This window comes from Brachionichthys hirsutus, chromosome 4 (genome assembly GCF_040956055.1).
Source record: "Brachionichthys hirsutus isolate HB-005 chromosome 4, CSIRO-AGI_Bhir_v1, whole genome shotgun sequence".
Taxonomy (NCBI): domain Eukaryota; kingdom Metazoa; phylum Chordata; class Actinopteri; order Lophiiformes; family Brachionichthyidae; genus Brachionichthys; species Brachionichthys hirsutus.
The window spans coordinates 10,559,644-10,578,113 of NC_090900.1; the positions used below are offsets into that span (position 1 = coordinate 10,559,644).

Consider the following 18,470-nt stretch of genomic DNA (forward strand, 5'->3'; position numbering starts at 1 on the left):
AACATGCCAGACCAAATGATGGGACAAGCCACGGTCCCTGAGCTGGTTCCTGCCCCTAACTGAGGCTGTTACTCAATTGGAGCTCAGTTTTCACTTAATGTAACACAGCAGCATCAAGTGATTTATATAATTACAATAAGAATAAAATAAATCAGCAGTGACATTTTGAATATTTTCTTTTTCCGGGATACTTCAGAGTGTTACTTTGGTCTGCTTGCGTCTCCCTCTGGGATTGTTCAGTTTAAAGCCACTTTTTCGCAGCAGCACCTCCACCCAGATGGCATGCATGATATGAGGGCAACAGATTGTAAATGATGGTGCAATCAAAGCGACTCAGTCAAATTAGAGGCTTCCAGTGCTCTCCAATATGTGCCACATGTATGAATGTGTCAGCGGCAGCCTCTGAAGCTTAGACTGTCCTGAGGTTGTGGTCGTAGATGACAACATGGATGTAGAGGTCTGACTGCAGGAATGTCCTGCTGGAGTCCTCGCCTGGCCCAGACTGGAACACAGCACAGACATGGAGCATTTAGAGGGGCTTCTTTCAAAAGATGTTCTAATACTAAATGTGAAATACATTTCCTCTTTGTTTCCTTCATGTAAATCAGTGATTTTGTTCTCGGCCTTCATTCACCAGTAATTTTTTCTCCAGTTTCCTTTGTTTGCAGGTTTCTCGTTATTAGAATGTTTAATATTTTCTGACTGTGAAGATGTATCAGTTCAAAGTGCAATGCTTTTAAAAGCCTTTTCATAAGTTTGTAGTTGCTATGCAATCTGCTTTTTAAACACATATTGTCATATGAAGTTTTAAGAGCAGTATTAAAGGTTTTCTTGACCAGAAGGGGGCAGAGAGCCTCTAAAACAATGACACACCTAATGCATTCATTAGTTATTCACGATGAAATATGCCCTTTTCTACGCACAAGCTAGAGTCACAGGTAAACAATCTAAAGATGGTGTTCAAGAGAAAAGCTTGAAATAAAACAACTTTGATCTAAGCTAAATGTGATTTGCCAGAACAAACCAACAGGGATGGAATTTCTACCCGTAGAAGAATAAAAGCCTTTATTGTCATTGCATAGTGGATATACAACGAGATTAGGAGCGCTGCTCCGTTTGCTGCTTAGGTACAATGTTAAATAGAAATAGCAGCAGGGAAACAACATGATTTGAAAGTGGTAAACAGTATATTTACAAATTGAACGTCCAGTTCTTTGCAGTGACTATTGCACATTAGGGCGGGGACGCGGTGGTATTGAACTTAATTTATGGCATATAACGTATCTTCACATTACAAATTGCACATGGTGATGATTTAACTTCATTAGTGCACATGTTGGTTTTTGTTCAGAGCGCTGATGGCTGATGGGAAAAAACTGTCCCCGAGTCTATTTGTTCTGGTCTGGTGCAACCTGTAGCATCGGCCTGAGGGCAACAGGTCGAATAAGTTTTGACCCGGGTGTGAAGAGTCTCTGACAATGTTGTAGCTCTGCTGAGGTAGCGAGAGCTGGCGATGTGGTCCAGGGGGGGGGGGGGGGCAGAGAGCAGCCAGTGATCTTCTGAGCTGCGTTGATCACTCTGCAGGGTTTTCCTCTCTGCTACTGTGCACCCGGCGTACCACAACATGATGCAGTACCACAACGTGACTCAGTACCACGCCGTGATGCTTTACCACAACGTGAGGCACTACGGCAGGATGCTCTCCATGGTGGCTCTGTAAAAGGCCACCAGCAGCTTCTCCTCCAGGTTGTTCCTCCTGAGTCGCTGCTGGGCCTTCTTCACCACCACCGTTGTTTTCGCAGACTAGAACAGATCGTCGGTGATGTGGACGCCCAGGAATTTAAATGAGTGGACCCTTTCAACTCAGCCCCCCTTGATGATCAGTGGGGCCGGGTCTGGGCTGCGCTTACAGAAGTTCAGCATGAATTCCTTTGTTTTTGTGGTGTTCAGTGAAAGGTTGTTCACTGAACACCACGCCACCAGTTTTTCAACCGCATCTCTATAGGCTGACTCATCTCCGCCTGAGATGAGCCCGGCCACGGTGGTGTCATCAGCGAATTTGATAATGGTGTTGGAGAGATGGGCTGGCGCGCAGTTGAAATTGATGAAAAACTAAGTTAACAAAGAAAATTGCTAACCAGTGTGATAAACATTATTAACTGGCATCCTAGTATAGGACAAATATTCAAATTGGAAGCAGACTTAACCTGCCAAGCCATTCAAGATGTATTATTTTTGGCAGCACTGTAGGAAAGACAACTGGATCACCTCCATTAGATAAATATAACTGTAATTTATTCTATAATGGAGACATGAAAGCAGGGCATGATGCTGCCAGGCTGCCATTATGACTAGATCACGAGATATTTTCCAGGGTTTTCATACCCAGTGGTAAACATAACCACACAGTGTGAGTGAGGTTCATGGGAAGTCAGTAATCACATAAATTGTGTCATAATTCAGTCATAATTCTATTTTCATTGTACTGTAAAATAAACATTTACACATTTCTGAATGCTGAATTAATATAAAAAGCTTGCTGCTGCCAGTTTAAATCCAAAAACGTAAAAATGTAATCAGGCTGTACCTATATTTTATTTTTAATTACACTTCAATGGTTGTAGACTACACCCTGCAGGTAGAGAAGGACAACATTTCATAGATACATACTGAATCTAAGTATTTGTAATAGTAATGGTTCAAATCCTCTGAAAATCAACACCAATGCCGAGGCTCCATGCAGTTTTTAACCTTTTTAGGTCTGGCTCTCCAATTAAAAATGCAGGGTTAGGGCTAGGGTATAGTGGAGCTACAATTAACTGCTTAATAAAACCATTGGCAAAATAAATGACATTGGCAAATGTATCCCAAAAAGTATGTCTTTATTATCACCGGTAATATTAAAGCATTGCAACGTAATGGGACAGTGACAGTAACCGATGTTTTCTGTTATTTTAAATGTTAGGCCTTTAACGGCACTCACTTCAGGGTAACCTCAATGTAATTTTCTTGATTCAGACACTTAGATTGAATCAACATGTTATTATAATTTAAGCGTACCAACTCCTCCTTACCCCAACCCATGTTTTGGTGAGGACTGTATAAAAGTGGTCGTGGTATGATAAAGGCAGAAAAACAAGCAAACAACCCAAAATGAGTCGATGATGAAGCCTTGATTTTGGAGGGTTTCGCTTTGGATCTGTGGCTGCATGAGCAGCTTCTGAGCTCAGGGTGGGTTAAAAGCTGGATGGGTTTCTGTGCTTCTTCGTGTTCCATTTGGGCTGAGCGGCGCTGGGATCTGGACACATGGGTGGTTTGCTGTGTCTGGCTTCCTTTGCCTTCTCTTGTGTTTTTAATAGACAGCCTGGTCGGGGCGGTGCTCGACCACAGCTCGAACGCTGTGCTGCCATTTTGGCGCTTAGCCTCAAAAACGCAGTCCCCACAGCTCTGTCTGCAGTTTCAAAATAGTTCAGCCTGACCAAAAACTTCCCTACCCCCCCCAGCAAAGAGGGAAACTAGAGAGAAAAAAACACCGTCAGTCGTTATTCTTCCAGGGCCCCTGTTGGACGGTGATTGTGGAGGAAACACCTGTCTCAACCCTTTGATCCTCCATTCTTTGTGCAGGTGGAAAGCAAATATGTTGCCCTCCCACCTTCTTTCTCCTTCTCAGTATTTTTTTGCAATAGTGTAGGCTCCCTCTGAAAAAATACTGTATGAAATCTGTATTTAATTAAGATTTTCTAAAAACTAAACAGCTGGTATAAATGGCAAAGTGGTGAAACATGTGAAAAGTTAGCTTGAGGAACAAAGACTACAAATTAAAGTGATGAAAATGAAAATAGTTTTTTGCTCTTCTGGGTTTTTTTTTTTTCCATGCCTTGGAGATTTTTACTGCCGTGCAAACAGGTGATCTGATGTAATTTGTTCAAAACAAACAAACAAATAAAGGCACAAACATAAAACCTACCAAGGGATCCACATTCAGGATCTTTTTGTCCCTCTTGTTCTTAAAGAGAAGGCCATTAGGGCTGTCATAAATCACCTCAAAGTTAGGGCTTGAGTTGGATGTGGACACCTGTGTCTTCCAGTTGTAGTAGCTGTAGAAAAAAGGAAAGAAATAAAGAAATTGGATCACTTAACTAAATACACTGTTGAGACTTTTAGGTCAGTGCATTGTGTGATTTAGAAATGCTTATGAGTAAATAATCTGCGATCTGAGACCACACTGTAAATTGTTAAATCGTGACTTGACTGCTCACTCTGTCCATGTAAAGTGGGACATTGACACTCAGCTCCTCCAGTGTAAGGTTGGAGTATATTTATCAAAGAAGTACAAGTTTGTTAGCAGAATCTTCACCAAGTATTCAACACAGGAAAACGCTGATGATCATCTTTACATGTGTGGTATGAGCATTCAGTTTGTTGATTAAGCAGGAATTATTGGATATAGGCTAGCTTTAACTGCAGCTCTCAGTTGCTGTTTGCCAAATCATGTAGTCAGACTTACAAAAATAGAAAGAGCCAGCCAGATTTTCTGACATCAAAAATTCATCTGCTCACCAGTGGTTGATTGATAGCAGCTGATTGGGTGATTTTCCCTCATCACTGCTCCCTGCACTCTAAACAAGATCTGATGATGCTGAAAGTTGTGCTGAATCTAAAATAGAGTGTATGTGCTGCTGTGAAATGCTTTCAAATCGTCAGTAACACATGCCACACTGCTCAGCAAAACAGAGTTTGTTTAGGTCTACACATCCAAACTGTAACACAACTGAATTACATTCATTTCAACAACTGTATGCAACCTATAGCATCCACGCAGGATGTGGGAGTGTTGTGTTCCGTTTTTGTCGTACAGTAAAAACTGTTAAATGAACTGGCATTACATGAGACACTTTGTGATTTGCTGCGTGTGTTGGTTTCTGTCTATTCTCTTGCCATCTGAGATCCACCATGTGTGATTGGTCTTACCATTAACACCGACCACATACTGTATATGCAGTATGAATGGAGGATTTACAAAACAGACACATCCATCCATTATGCTTTTGTTTTTTGTATTAGTTACAGTTTTACGTGTTATCTGTTGTTTAGATGCACGCAGTTACATATTAATATAACTGTAGGCATGTAAATGGGCATTTATCTGCAAACAAATTGCTTATGGGAAATATAGCTTCGGTTTTCGAACAAAAAAGGTTTTCAAACAGTATTACGGAACAAATTATGTTTGACAACCGAGGTTCCACTGTAATGCAAACCACAGAGTAAAGTAGTCCAAAAGGTTAAGTAAGAGGCAGAGGGTAAAAATCTGTTTCCAATTCCATCTAACCGTTAGGGCGCTGCGTTGGATTTTGCCAAAGCAGGTATTAAAGTAAAGCTGTGGCTAATAAACAAAGGAAACAAAAGACAGGGGTGAATTCCAAAATAAATGAGCAATTAATTCACAGCATTGGATTGGATCCTGGTCTGCTTTAAGGTTTCCTGTTATTTTTGATAGAGAACAACACTCTTGTTGAAGAAAAGGGAAAAATCCACAGCAGCTTCACATTTGTTTACAACAAAACAAGCAGATCTCTTTCCTTGTTGTTGAGGTGGTTTGGGAATCAGAATCATCTCACTTATTATTGGAGTTTTGAATACAGCAGTGTTTCTATGTAAAGTTGGGTTTAGCACAAACCTTTCAGGTGAGAATTTCCAATAATAATTGAGAAAAGTGTCATAAAACTCAAATTGGTTGAAATTCAAAATAATTGAAAGCAAAGCATTTAACAAGGTCAGATTGTGTTCAATATCTTTATGTATGCATCAAACCACTTTTTCCTAGTATTGTCTAAATAGTTAACCACATGATTGTATAGAATGTCCCAACCATGGTTTGCAGAACACAGACAAAAAGATAAGCTATTTTGTTTTTACAATAAACAACTGCAATTTACTGCAAGTAATAATAAGTACCGGTAATACTCCCTTCTTACACAGCAGTGTTATTCAGGCATTCAAGAACATTGTCAGTGGTCCTCATCATTAGTTTCCCACATCACCCGTAACACAACACCACATGTAACATTCTGAGGCACTGAAGGTTGTGATCCAAACATTAAGTTGGAGTCCAGGGAGAAGGTTCAGTGCAAATTGCGGAAGAGGCATATTATATGAAGGAAGGGGGTGTTGCAGCAACAAGTGGAATATTTAGGACCTCAGGCTTATGGAAAGGTGCCAGCATGCTGCAGGTTATATTTTATTTGCTGTAACGTTTGACTGCAGCCAGCACATGATGAACAGCTGCTATTAAGCGCGAGTGACTCACCCTATCTAAAATACAAATCCAAATGTTTTAATTTACATTGTGAGACCCCACCAATCTTTTGGCTGTTAGACTGGTGTCAAGATATTTTCTCCATGCAATCTCTAATGGCATATAAAACATGTTTGCAAATAACCATTTGCATTTCAGCCATAAAAGTATTTCCTGACTGCAGCATATTAAGTATGCTCCCTACAAATTGCAGGCAAACATATAATACAAGTAGAGCAAAAACTTTCCAAAACCCACAGACCCCCACCAAGCAATTTTGGGAAATGTAAATATTTTTTTTTTCAGAATGTTCTATTTTTGAATAGTTATGAAAAGGTCATGGTATTCAAGCCAGAAACAAGTGCAACTTACTGTAATGCTGGTATCCTGGCAACTTAAGTAAATGGAACGTGAAACATTTTCCATTTAGGAACATGGGAAAGGATAGATTTTAGTACCGCTATCTATCTAGGTATTTCATCCTCTATAGCCTCGCACCAAGACTCAACATTTTTATAAGGAGAGCAGGAACAAAGTCCTGGGATAAAATGTAATTTATAATCTACTGTGTCAATAAATGTTAAAATTTAGGGCAGAGACATTAAAAAAATGTAGTTACACACTTCAAATGAGAAGTTTGAAAAGTGAAAATAAATGTAATATAAAAATCTAAATATTTAATTATGCATGGTCTTTAGTAGTGGACCATAGAGATTTTTATCCTAACTGTAAATTTGATCATAAAGACTTGGTAATTGACTTGCTACCACACACTTGGGACAGTTCTTATTTGATGAAATTTTCAGGAAATCTACCAGAAATGTACATATAATTTACCATTGTTCAAAAAATCCTATCTTGTAAAATATGCATTCCATTCACTCACCAAAAATCACAGTCAAAAATGGGTCCGATATGCACTGTCATTAAAATTGTCTTCTGGATCTGACCCAGAATGTTCAAATTTTAACACAAAACCCCCATTTGTGAGGGTTGCTATGGTGACTTTTGCTGCAGGTTGATTTCTTCCCCTGCACAGCTGCGGAGGCATCGTTGAACTGAACGAGAAGCACCTGTTACACATCTGACCTAATCGGCTCCTGCCTCTCTGGACAGTTCTCTGCCAGAACATCCTCTCTATTTCCTCAGTATTCTCAAGCTCTCCCGTTCTATCTTTAATACCCGAGGAAACAAATTCAGTTGAAATCGGGGTAAATTTTCACATCAAAACATTTTGGTTTTTGGGCACATTCAATAATATCTCTCTTATTAAAGGAGGTTCTGTTTTTGCTGGCTTTTACCAAGACACTGTAGAATTAGTAGTGGGCAAATGGATTTGTTGTATCTTCAAATGCTATGGATCTAGATCCAGAAGAAAGTGTGCTTTTGTGTGAATAACTTCTAAACTAGATGATATCAATGTGAATCCAATTGCTAAAGGTCTGTTTTCATGGTTAAAAAAATCTAAAAATATAGATACAATAAATGTAGGGTAATTATTTTTTTTGTAAATCACAATATAGTGAGACTGAGATGCACGGTGGAGGTCTGCGACTGCTTTTCTAGTTTTAAAGTTGTATTTGACTTGTCTTGTCGGAACAATTTGATCTTTGCTATACATTGTACCGTGGGTGGTGCACACAGCAAAGATTGTCTAGCCCAAAAGAAAAAAAACCCATCCATAGTCAGGTTCAACCACATAGAAAAATATGTAAGAGAGAATTGTAAAAAAAAAATCAATGTCCACATTTTTTGTATCACAATAGGTAATGGCATAGTACAGAAAAACATATGCAATGTTGATTTTGTCCTTGTCGTCCACTTCTATTCTCGTCTCAGATATCTCACCACCAACCACCAGACGGGTGTGAGGAAATACATTGATGCATAAAATTATAAGGTATGATAGGAGGAGAGTTCTGGCATTTTGTTTTTAGTTACAGATGAGAGAAAAGAGCTAAGTAAAGCAAGTTCAGAATAGACTGTTGCAATGCCCCAATTATGAAACACAAATTGGCGTTTTTTCTTTAAAACTCAGAGTCAAATTATATCATCTGAGGCTTGCTTTCGGACACATGCATACTTCGTCCCTCCGTAGCAGTATTTCAGTGGCTATTTATAACAAAATGCAATATTCTATAACAATTAACATCTCTGAGGGCAACCGCTTTAATTCCATGGTGTTCTGTGATGTCTTGTAAGAAACATTGGATAAATGTGAGATAGTTTAATGAAATAGCCTGACAAAAGTGCCAAAATAAATGGAAGCAATCCCAAATTGTATTAATAAGTTACTGTGATGTGTCAGCCTAGCTTTCATATCACTGTCCCATATGACCTGTCACCCTGGTAACTGCATGGTCAGTGCATATTTGGTCACGAAGAAAGCTCCAGCTGCTGGATGGCACCACACCCAGACACATGTACACCAGTAGAAGTATGACAAGTAGAAGTATGACAACCTGTATTTGGTGGAAACAATGACAGTGCTCTAAGCACCAGTTCCTGGTTCCCTATGCCTTTACCATGGCTGTTTGATACGTGCACTGTGTCGTTTCACTTTCCATAGTTACCATGCTTAGCTCTATTGTTATCTCCAGGTGGTCATTTTCCAGGGTAATGTCAACAGTCTCATTATAGGGCTCAGAGGAGCTGGACTCTACGTTGGATGATATATATCATACAAGAGCAAATACCTAGCATGTGCAGTCATTTAGCAGTTTTTTCCTCTTCTCTAGTGTCTGAAGAATACAAGTCCAGTGAAGTTAATGTTTCCAGTGTAAATCACATAAGGCCTCTTTAGTGTTGAGAGGCACGGTGTAATGGGTTGAATTTACTGTTAAGACTTGCACGGGTGTCAAGGGTCTGATTCAATAACAAATCACAGATGGGCCATGCTCAGTTGTCAATCCCACTAACAAACACATATGTAGCCACCACCCACACATTCTTTTAATGTACATCCCAATTAATATTAGATTCATTTGGATTCTACAAGGGAAGCATGTGTGTGGGTTGTGACAGCAGTTGTTCTTACATTTAAATTAATGTGGAGAGAAGTCAGGAAAAGGTTAGATTTAATAATGGAATAAAACTTTTCATGGCTCTGTGTTTTCTTTTAACTTTTGATTCCAAGAAGCAATTTCTAAGTTGTCAGCATCACAAAAATATAATGCTGAAACTGCATTGAGAAATCAAATACATAATTTTTTACAATCGCTTAATCATTTGCAGCTGAAATACTAAACATTCAGTGGTTCCCTCTTTTTAAATGTGAGGATTTGATGCTTTTTATATTCTATATCATTCTTAAGTGAATACATTTGAACTTTAGACTGTTGGTTGTGGAAAATAGAAGACATGATGATGCCACTTGACCAAAAAGACTAATTTACACATGAAGCCTTAAAAACTGACTGTTTTTAATGCCAACTCCAGTAGTCGGAAATGTTTACAGCACATATTTACATAAACCTAAGGTGTAAATCTATATTTTATACAGAATATTTATATGAAAACAGGAACGATCTCAAATGTATGATAAATGAGGTCATGATTTCATTATGAGTTCATGACTCCATATGATATCCATCAGTATGATGGAATTGTGCATATTTCAGGTTGTTTCACCATCAGTTTTTCCATAAGATCTAAATATGTATACATACACACACACACAGGCAGGCCAAAGTCATCACTAATGTAGTGACACAACTGGGTGTTATCCTGTACGTTCTTCGAAGCACTAGAGTCGAAAAGCCTCTTTACTGGGAGGGTAGTAGTCAGCATCTGTTTATAAAATATGACTAGAAAAAACCGCTGACCAGTCCAACATATCAGCTAACATCACAAATTACTGGTAGTTGAATAAAAGATTTATGGAGTGCACATTGACGAATCGTACTTGGAAAGAGGTTGCTAATGATCATCTCCTAGTGGAAAAATGACTTAAATTAAATGCAGTTCAAACACAGACAGCAGTGAGAACAGTCAAATTCAGCCAATGAGTATTTGTGCACATATGTGAAGATCAACACAGAAAACACAGAATGTTCTTTCTTCCCAGCAAATATTTATCAAGCTGCCAAACTCCTCTGGATAGCCTACCACCCCCCATCAAGGCTTATACACAATGCCACAGGCTGAATTGCAAAATCACCTGCCGAGCTGGAAGAGTTTTTCTTGTATATTAAAAGTTAATAAGATATGACAGCAGTGCAAACATTTTTTACAACAGAAAATGAAGCCAGGCACACAGGTGCCCAGCAGAGGCTGAGTATAGAGGCAGTATGGTGGAGGCTTCAGAAGAGGCCTGGAATAGGATTCAGCTGAACGGATCAGATCCCTCAAAGCCAATGTTTTTTCCTGTCACCAAAAGCAGGTGAGAATGAGTGAGTGTGAAATACAAGTTTCATAAGGTCCAGCATTTCAAAACAATGTGTGAATTAAAGGTATGCTTTGTTCAAGCTATGGAACATATCCGTTTCGAAGAAAAAACTACTAATCTGGAATTTGAAGCAAAACAGACTGAAATTTAAAAGAGGGAAAGCATCAATTTGGACCATATATGTCAGATGCTGCCCGGCCTCTTAAAAGTCTTTAGCAAACGCAGGGACTGGAGAAGCGAGATAGAGAGCGGAAGAGGGGAACAAGCAGAGTGCATAAACAGATGGTCGCTTTGCAGGGGAACATTAAATAGACATCAGAGATGCTGTAGGCACATCTGTAGTGGCAGGAAGCAGGGTGAACAGAACTGCAGATCTGTGGGATAATTAGATGAGGGTCAGGACTTAAGTGTATGTATACGTGTGTGTGTGTTTCTCTGGGTGGAAGCCGGTATTTAAGATTATTAGAGACAGAAATGGAATGGATATTTAGCTTTTATCCATGACATTGTACATTTTAAGTTTTTAGTCCAATATATGAAGTCTCAGTTTAGTTGAATGTAGTTTAGTTGAATTTAGTTCAAGGCTTTGCTCAGAGTCTGCCCTGAGGTCACAGGAAGTAAAGCAGACCTTCTTTACATTCTGTACTGATTTGAAAGTTATTCAGTTCCTCGCAGAGGCAATTATATATTCTAAAAAAAAAAGCTACATCCATTCTTGTGCTTGTAGTTTTACCATTTGTTTGGTTATCATTAGTCAATCTCAACATTTGCAAAAGCCTATTATTATTATTATTATTATTATTTCCAATAAATACAACTTTTGTAATGTAGATTTGTGTCTTCTTTGAAGACGTAAACCCTCCTCAGATGTAACAAAGTAAATGCTGTGCTTCATTTACTTTAGCCAGCTTTCCAAGGAGGTCAGATGCTTATGACATATGACTTCACAAATGATGTTTATATGACCCACCCTCCCAGTGTTCCTGCTAAAATAAATCAAGCCCAGCATTTTTGCACCTTTGTACTCATATGGAGTTAATGCAAACACAAAGTTATCAGAGATGCCCAAGAATGTATTGTAACATGGAGAAAAAAAATATCTAAATCTGTATTTGAATATGAGTGTGAAGTTACTCATGCAGTTCAGGGACACAATGGAGGGAAACTGGAAACCATTGCCACAGTAGCAATACTGCCTCTTCAAATTATCTCCTTCTCAGAGAACCAGGTTCCCTCTATAGTTCTTTTATATTTATTCCACTGAATTGAACATTAAAAACATTATTTGATATAAATATTACATAGAATCAACAGATACTAAACACTCGGCTGAACAACGTGCAGAAAATGAATAATTTAAAAGTTAAATTAATTAAAAACTGTATTTTGATACATTTCTCTTTTGAACTACATTTGATATTTGAGCTGAATGTTAAGGTAGAAAAATAAAGGAAAACTGTATTTAATAAAATAAAATAAAAACTTCAACTACATCTGTGCTGTTACAAATGTTGGAACATTAAAATGTAAAAGGAGAATGTGTTTACTCATTGTGTGCGCTGTCTCAGTATTTTATGGAAATGCTGGGATATCTTTTTTTATTCATCTCTTGTACTCTCATATTTAAGGGAGACATTGAGCTATTGCACTTTTCTCCTTGAGATATTGCTGACTGTGTACGTGAACCTATCCACCCACCCTGGAGGTGGGAGGCGGAGGCCAGAGCTGGCGCTCGTGTCACTGCACTGGGTTCTTTGTGGCTGAGGAGGAGGAGGCACAGGATTCAGAGTCTTGCGGTGGGAGGTTTAGTACACTGAGTGGGCAGCAGCTCCAGCATCTGCTCCTTCTTAGCAGCAACCACACTGGGTGTTATTGTTCCCAGAAGAGATGAAAAAAGGGGGTTGGAGAGTGGGGGGTAGGGTTGGAGGATGACATGGGAAGAGAGAGAAGAGGAAATGTAGTAAAGTTGTGGAAAAAGTTTGAAAAACTTAAAATGAAGACAGAAAGTGTGTAAATCAGATATTTAAGTGGGTGAAGCAAGAGAATGAGCGAGGGAGTGTGAAGACAAATGTCACATGGAGGGAGGGCAGGGAGACCCGTGTAAGGGGAAGCCTCATAAAAGCATCATTAGGGAGTAGGCTGTACCTCCAGGCATGCTCGCACAATGACTCACACCTACAGCTTGTTAAGGCTTCCACTCGCTAAAGAGGAGGCCGGGTTCAAGGCCACGATCAAGTTTTCGTGTCACATGTTGAAAAATGAACAGATAAATAAAATATTGTACGTCTGACACTTTCAAAGAAATGAAAAACCTCTTCAAAAATGAAGGAATCCGTCGCATCCTTCACTTTTTCCACATATCAAGTTTCTGACAATTTAAAAACTATGAATAAATTTTTTGCATTAAACATATGTTAAAAATACCTCAGAGGCACATATTTATTAGTACCACATATATTTTGATTACTGTTGTGTTGCAGGTCTCAATTAATGGATCTTCATCATATATATGTTCAATTTAGTCAAAAGTGACTTTTTGAGGCAGTAGCTTTGATTAAAGGTCGAAGGAATGCTGTGAGCAATTGCAGGCAGTCAGACATTCTACTGGGGTGACGTATAAAAGGTGAATATGTTCATTCATCTTCTTGAAGCTGGAGCCTATCCCAGCTGACTATGGGCAAGAGGCGGGGTACACTCTGGACTAGTCACCATTTCATTGCAGGGCTGATTTGATTCATAACACAGAAAGACAGACACCCATGCCAGGTGACTGGCAAATCTGTATTTATTATAGACTACAAATAATTAATGACGACAAATCACTTGAGGGCCAAAGCAACCCTCAATTTAACATACAGAGTCGAGAGGAAAAAGCCAAAAGAGACTAAAGGGAAATAAAGAACAAGAATGTTTAGCTCTAAACAGGTGTGACCATTCATGAACATGGAAACAATAGTTACAACCAAAAGTCTTTACTCAAGGTCCATTTTCTCACCTTTTCTCATGCTTTCAGCAGTCTGTTTTTAATCAGCTGAGGGAGTTTATTCCGCTGTCATGGAGAATGTGATAAACCCAATCTTCTGATTTAGAAGTTATATGTGATTAAGCTCTAAAATAAATCAGCTACAAAGTGACCTTGAGTTCAGTGTGCATAAATTTCAATCTCAAATACTTAGACAAAGCTGGCAGTTTGTTTACAATCTATTTGATTGTCGAGTTCACCGTGACGGACTCTATTTTAAAGCTCGACTCTCAGGCGTTGACTTAAATTGGAAAGTATGCCAAAATAATCAGTGGTGATTCAGATGATGAGAAAAAATGAGCATAATTTACCCTGAGAATCTATCTACATTAAAATATTAGGACAATGTTCTGTCCACTCTCAGCGAGGTTATCTGGGATGCATGTAATTTGGCTGAACTCTGAAAATGTGACACTCACTCCCATCCCCCTGCTTGTCTACTTGTGTTTGTCCTCACAATATTTCTTGCACCTATCTGAAATGTTGGTAATATGTTACTATGCACGAGTATGTGGAATGTGGGAATGGTTTTGGCTCCAGTGATTTGCTGACAGCTCTAAATGTACACAGCTCTCTGGATAGACAATGAATTATAAAGATGTTACTTGCTGAGTAACTGAGTGATACAAACAAGACTTTAGCTTACACCTGTAAGTTCAGCAGTTCACTTGAGGTTTGGCCAGGAATTATGCTGCTGGCAAGGATGCATGTAGTTATTTAGCTAAATGTACACGATGTGTCTTGTCAAAGCACCTAAAGACTTAAAATAGCCATGCACAGAGTGTTTCAATGGGATAGAGACCTTTGTCAAAATGTTCCATAAAGTGTCTTTGGACAACTAGTATATAATCTTCAGATTTTAAACATTGTAGCTTTTCCATATACCACTGATTACTGACTGTCTCGTCTTCAAGAAAATTAATTAATCAACTAAAAAATAACTATTTAACACAATACCACACAAAACATTTCTATTTTAACATGTTTAGGGTCTGATATTCATCTCCTTATTTTATCTACAGATTTTACATTACATCTTGTATCTATGTCTCATCACACAGTACATGCTACAATTGCCTCAGAAAATCACTGCTGGCAAAGTTTTTCCAAAGCATCAGTTTTCATGAAAAGTGATGCTACAGTCATTCACTGGTATGTCTTCTGGTATACACGTTTATACTATTTTGTCTACCCTAGATGTAATGGCCTACTATAAAAAGGATCACACACACATGTTTGCAGGGCCTCTTAAAGTAATCTATCAACTGCTTGATATACTTATTGATTAATGCATAAGGAATCCCTGCAACCATTAGGCCAACAATGACCACCAAGGTGATGATGGTGCAGGTGGTTGAGTGGGTCGTCCTATGATCGAGAGGTGGGCGGTTCGATTATTGGCTCCGGCACATGTGTACACTGTCGTTGTGTCCTTGGGATAGACACTTCACCCACACTGCCTGTGTGAATGTAGAGAGCGAGTGAATGTCGGTGGTGGTCGGGAGCCGGTGGCAGCCTCACTACTGTCAGTCTGCCCCAGGGCAGCTGTGGCTACAGTAGTAGCTTCACCACCACCAAGAATGGAGTGAATGAATAATGCAAATAATGTAAAGCACTATATAAAACCAATGCATTATTATAATAATATAATCTATTATATAAATATGTCATGACAAATTTGCCTCCCATTAAAGATCTCAATCTCATGTTTTAAGGTCACTTTCATCTTGACTCGAATAAACTCTGTCTTTTCCAGACAGGTTCAGAACTTTGGCGGTTCTACTTAATATTACTTTGGAATTGCATACTTATTCCACATCTATGTTAAGGCCATAAGTGCTGGTACTGTACATACTAAATACACTGGCCCATTGCGCAGTTCCTTCCAAGCCTGTATTGGTCTCTCAAATCAATATGAGTCCTTAATCCTGGATAATAAGATTTCCTTACCCTTCAAATCTTGTCAAATTCCACTCAAGCTAAGGCCTCCCCAACCAACCCGGACATGTCACAGTGGAAGGAGACTTACCATAAATCCGAGCGTCCTGGCATGAGCCTCTTCTTTCCGCTGAAATATGGTTCAAAATCGTTGGTCTTGAGTCTGTGGGCGTAGTCTATATAGCCGGATACTTCCTGTCCAAGGGTATTATGATCCCTTATGAAAATGACTGACTGTAAAAAAGAGAGAAAAAGAAGGAAACCCTCTGTGTAAATAATCATGGCTATCAAGCCTCTTTTGAGTTAAAGCCAGCAATACCAATGTCACTTGTTAAAAGTTGACAGTTAGAGGGGATCGGTTACAAATCCTCCCACTTTGAAATATAAAGGTTCGTGTTATAATTTGACTTGAGTCCAAATCAAAGGACTTTGCAAATGCTATCCTGCAATGGCCCAAACTCATCTTTGTGGGCTGTCTACAGAATATCCTGCTCGGTTAAGTGCGTGGGACTCGAGCTGAATCCTTCAACTTACAGTAAGTCTCAGTTCCGTTCCAACACACCTACAGTCCAGGCATGACTGTAGTTTGAAATGACAGGGAATGTGGAGTCCTTAGCTTAAATGTAATAACATAAATTAGGAGATAATGTTTAGGACAAAAAGTAAAGCAAAAGCAAATAATGCCCTAAAAAGACTATTAAAATGTTTATCAAGCTAAAAAAAACTTAGAATTCAGTATTAGAAGTATTAGAGTTATTAATGCATCTTATTGTAGGGCATCCTAATGCATTTTCAACGTAAATGAAACCGCGGTTTAGATTCAAATTATTTAAACTATAGCATACAACTACTGAACAGAACTCAGTGTTCTATAATAACTGCCTTTGATCTAAAATGGACCCACATCCCAACTCTCGATAAGAGTATAATGGTTTGATGGAAATTAGTGACAAAAGAGCCCAGCAGACAGTCAGCCTGGTCTGAAGTAGACCAAAAGGTGCAATACTTAATAAAATACTTAATAAAATGTGGTCAGTCTGAACATAATCAACCATAATTCTGGTATACCAGAGCACAGCATAAGAATAGCTTGGAGGTTAAAATGATGGTCATTAAGAGCATCATTCCCAGACAGATCAGACAACTGTTGTATCTCTAGCTCCCTCATTTCCTGTCACCTCTCCCTCTACTACAGTGCTGCTGTCTAGTACAAGCATATTTAAAAGATAAAGAACCTCTGGATATGATAAATGATTACCTCTCAAAACCAAATACCGGTACTAATTTGTTATTCAAACGAATAAGTTCAAAAATGCTCAGATACTCCAATGCAAATTAAGCAGATTAATCTAAAGGTGTGGGTTCCATGGCTGCTCATCAAAGACCAGGTGTTTGAAGTGCACTCAAACCAAGCATAACCTGGGGGAAAAAATATGACAAATGGTTTTTGTCACTAAACTCTCACAAATCAAATGAAAAAGCAGGTTTTCAAAATCCCCTCAGGTGACAGCAAGCCAAGAAATTATCTTTTAATGTTGATTTGATAGTTTAGATAACACAGGATGACAATAGAGGGGAAGATCTCCAAAGAGAAGACACACTCAGGTGTGAAGAGGATGTTTTGTCTGCCAAGATAAAAAGCTTCTTTATTTTCTGTCTGTTTTGAAAAAAGGAGGGCTCTTTGTGTTTAATTCCTTGTTTACTCCGAGCATGAATGAGTCCCACTTCTCTACAGAAACACAGTGAATCCAAGCAGAATACCTCAGCTAGCAATATCACATTTGCACTGAATAATGGTCAGGACGGGGGCCATATGTGGATCCTTTTACTAAAAAAGGCATGAGATAACTACCCCTCCAGAGCTCAGAAGAAAAGGGCTCATTTCTCTCTGCCTCCTCTCAAACATTTAAAACAGATGCTATCAGGTTCACAGCTGGCTGGAAGCCTACGTCAGATACCCTATCTACTGGCTTCTGTCCTCCTGCAGCCAGCCTTGAAAAGTCATCATCAGTTTGATTCAGCAAAGCAAAGGAGGCAAGTAACATTTGTGTAAAGGAAATAAAAATAGTTAATCAAATTGATCTGTTTGCTAAATGACCCGTTCCATATTGTTTTTCTACACTGGGCAACCGAAAAATCTTACTTTTGACTTATACATGAATGTTTTCGAACATAAATATTATTATGCATTAGTCTTACTTTAAACTGTCTATTTCTGTAAAAATCTTAAAATAAATCCAGTATAAGATATATATGTTTATCAAAAACAGTCCTCCAAACTGGGGCAAATAAGCTGTCAGGTGGCCTTAAACAGTTGCGTAACAGTTCAAGTAATTCCAACCTCTTCAAGGTGACTTCTTTCTCTGTGTGACAAATGTTCTTGAGATATCAGCTAACTTAGAAAGCATTTTTTGCATCCTTACGACCGTTCACCATGCATGACGCGGAGGAAAGCGGTGTAGCTCGGTACTTAAGGACTTGGCTTGGGGACCGGAAGGTGGCCAGTTCATGACCAGCGTGGATCAAATGGAACCAGTAGTTGGAGAGGGGCCAGTTCACCTCCTGAGCACCGTCGAGACGCTCACAAGCGTGGCACCAAACCATACAAGTTGCTCCTTCTTTCCACCACCTTTCTCTCCCTTAATTTCATATTTGCAGGCCCTGTGTCTGCGCTCCAGGACTGTATGTGTGTAAAATGTATATTGAGTAAAAAAATCCAATCATTTTACCACTTAGAAACTAAGGAATTTTAGAACTTTTAGAACTTTTTTTGCTGTTACAAAGCTGATAAATATCAGGACCATTGATGGATTAATTGAGCAAGA

The 18,470-nt window shown here is 38.9% G+C and overlaps 1 protein-coding gene across 1 annotated transcript in view; it reads right to left on the reverse strand.

The window, feature by feature from the left end:
- Positions 1 to 409: 409 nt before the first annotated feature.
- Positions 410 to 18,470, reverse strand: part of cfap299 (cilia and flagella associated protein 299) — a 60,587-nt gene continuing 42,526 nt past the window's right edge. The window contains exons 4-6 of the mRNA XM_068738805.1: positions 15,737 to 15,879; positions 3,968 to 4,097; positions 410 to 502 (exon numbers count right to left, since the gene is read on the reverse strand). Coding sequence (XP_068594906.1) covers positions 410 to 502; positions 3,968 to 4,097; positions 15,737 to 15,879 — 366 coding nt within the window. The remainder of the gene's footprint in view (positions 503 to 3,967; positions 4,098 to 15,736; positions 15,880 to 18,470) is intronic.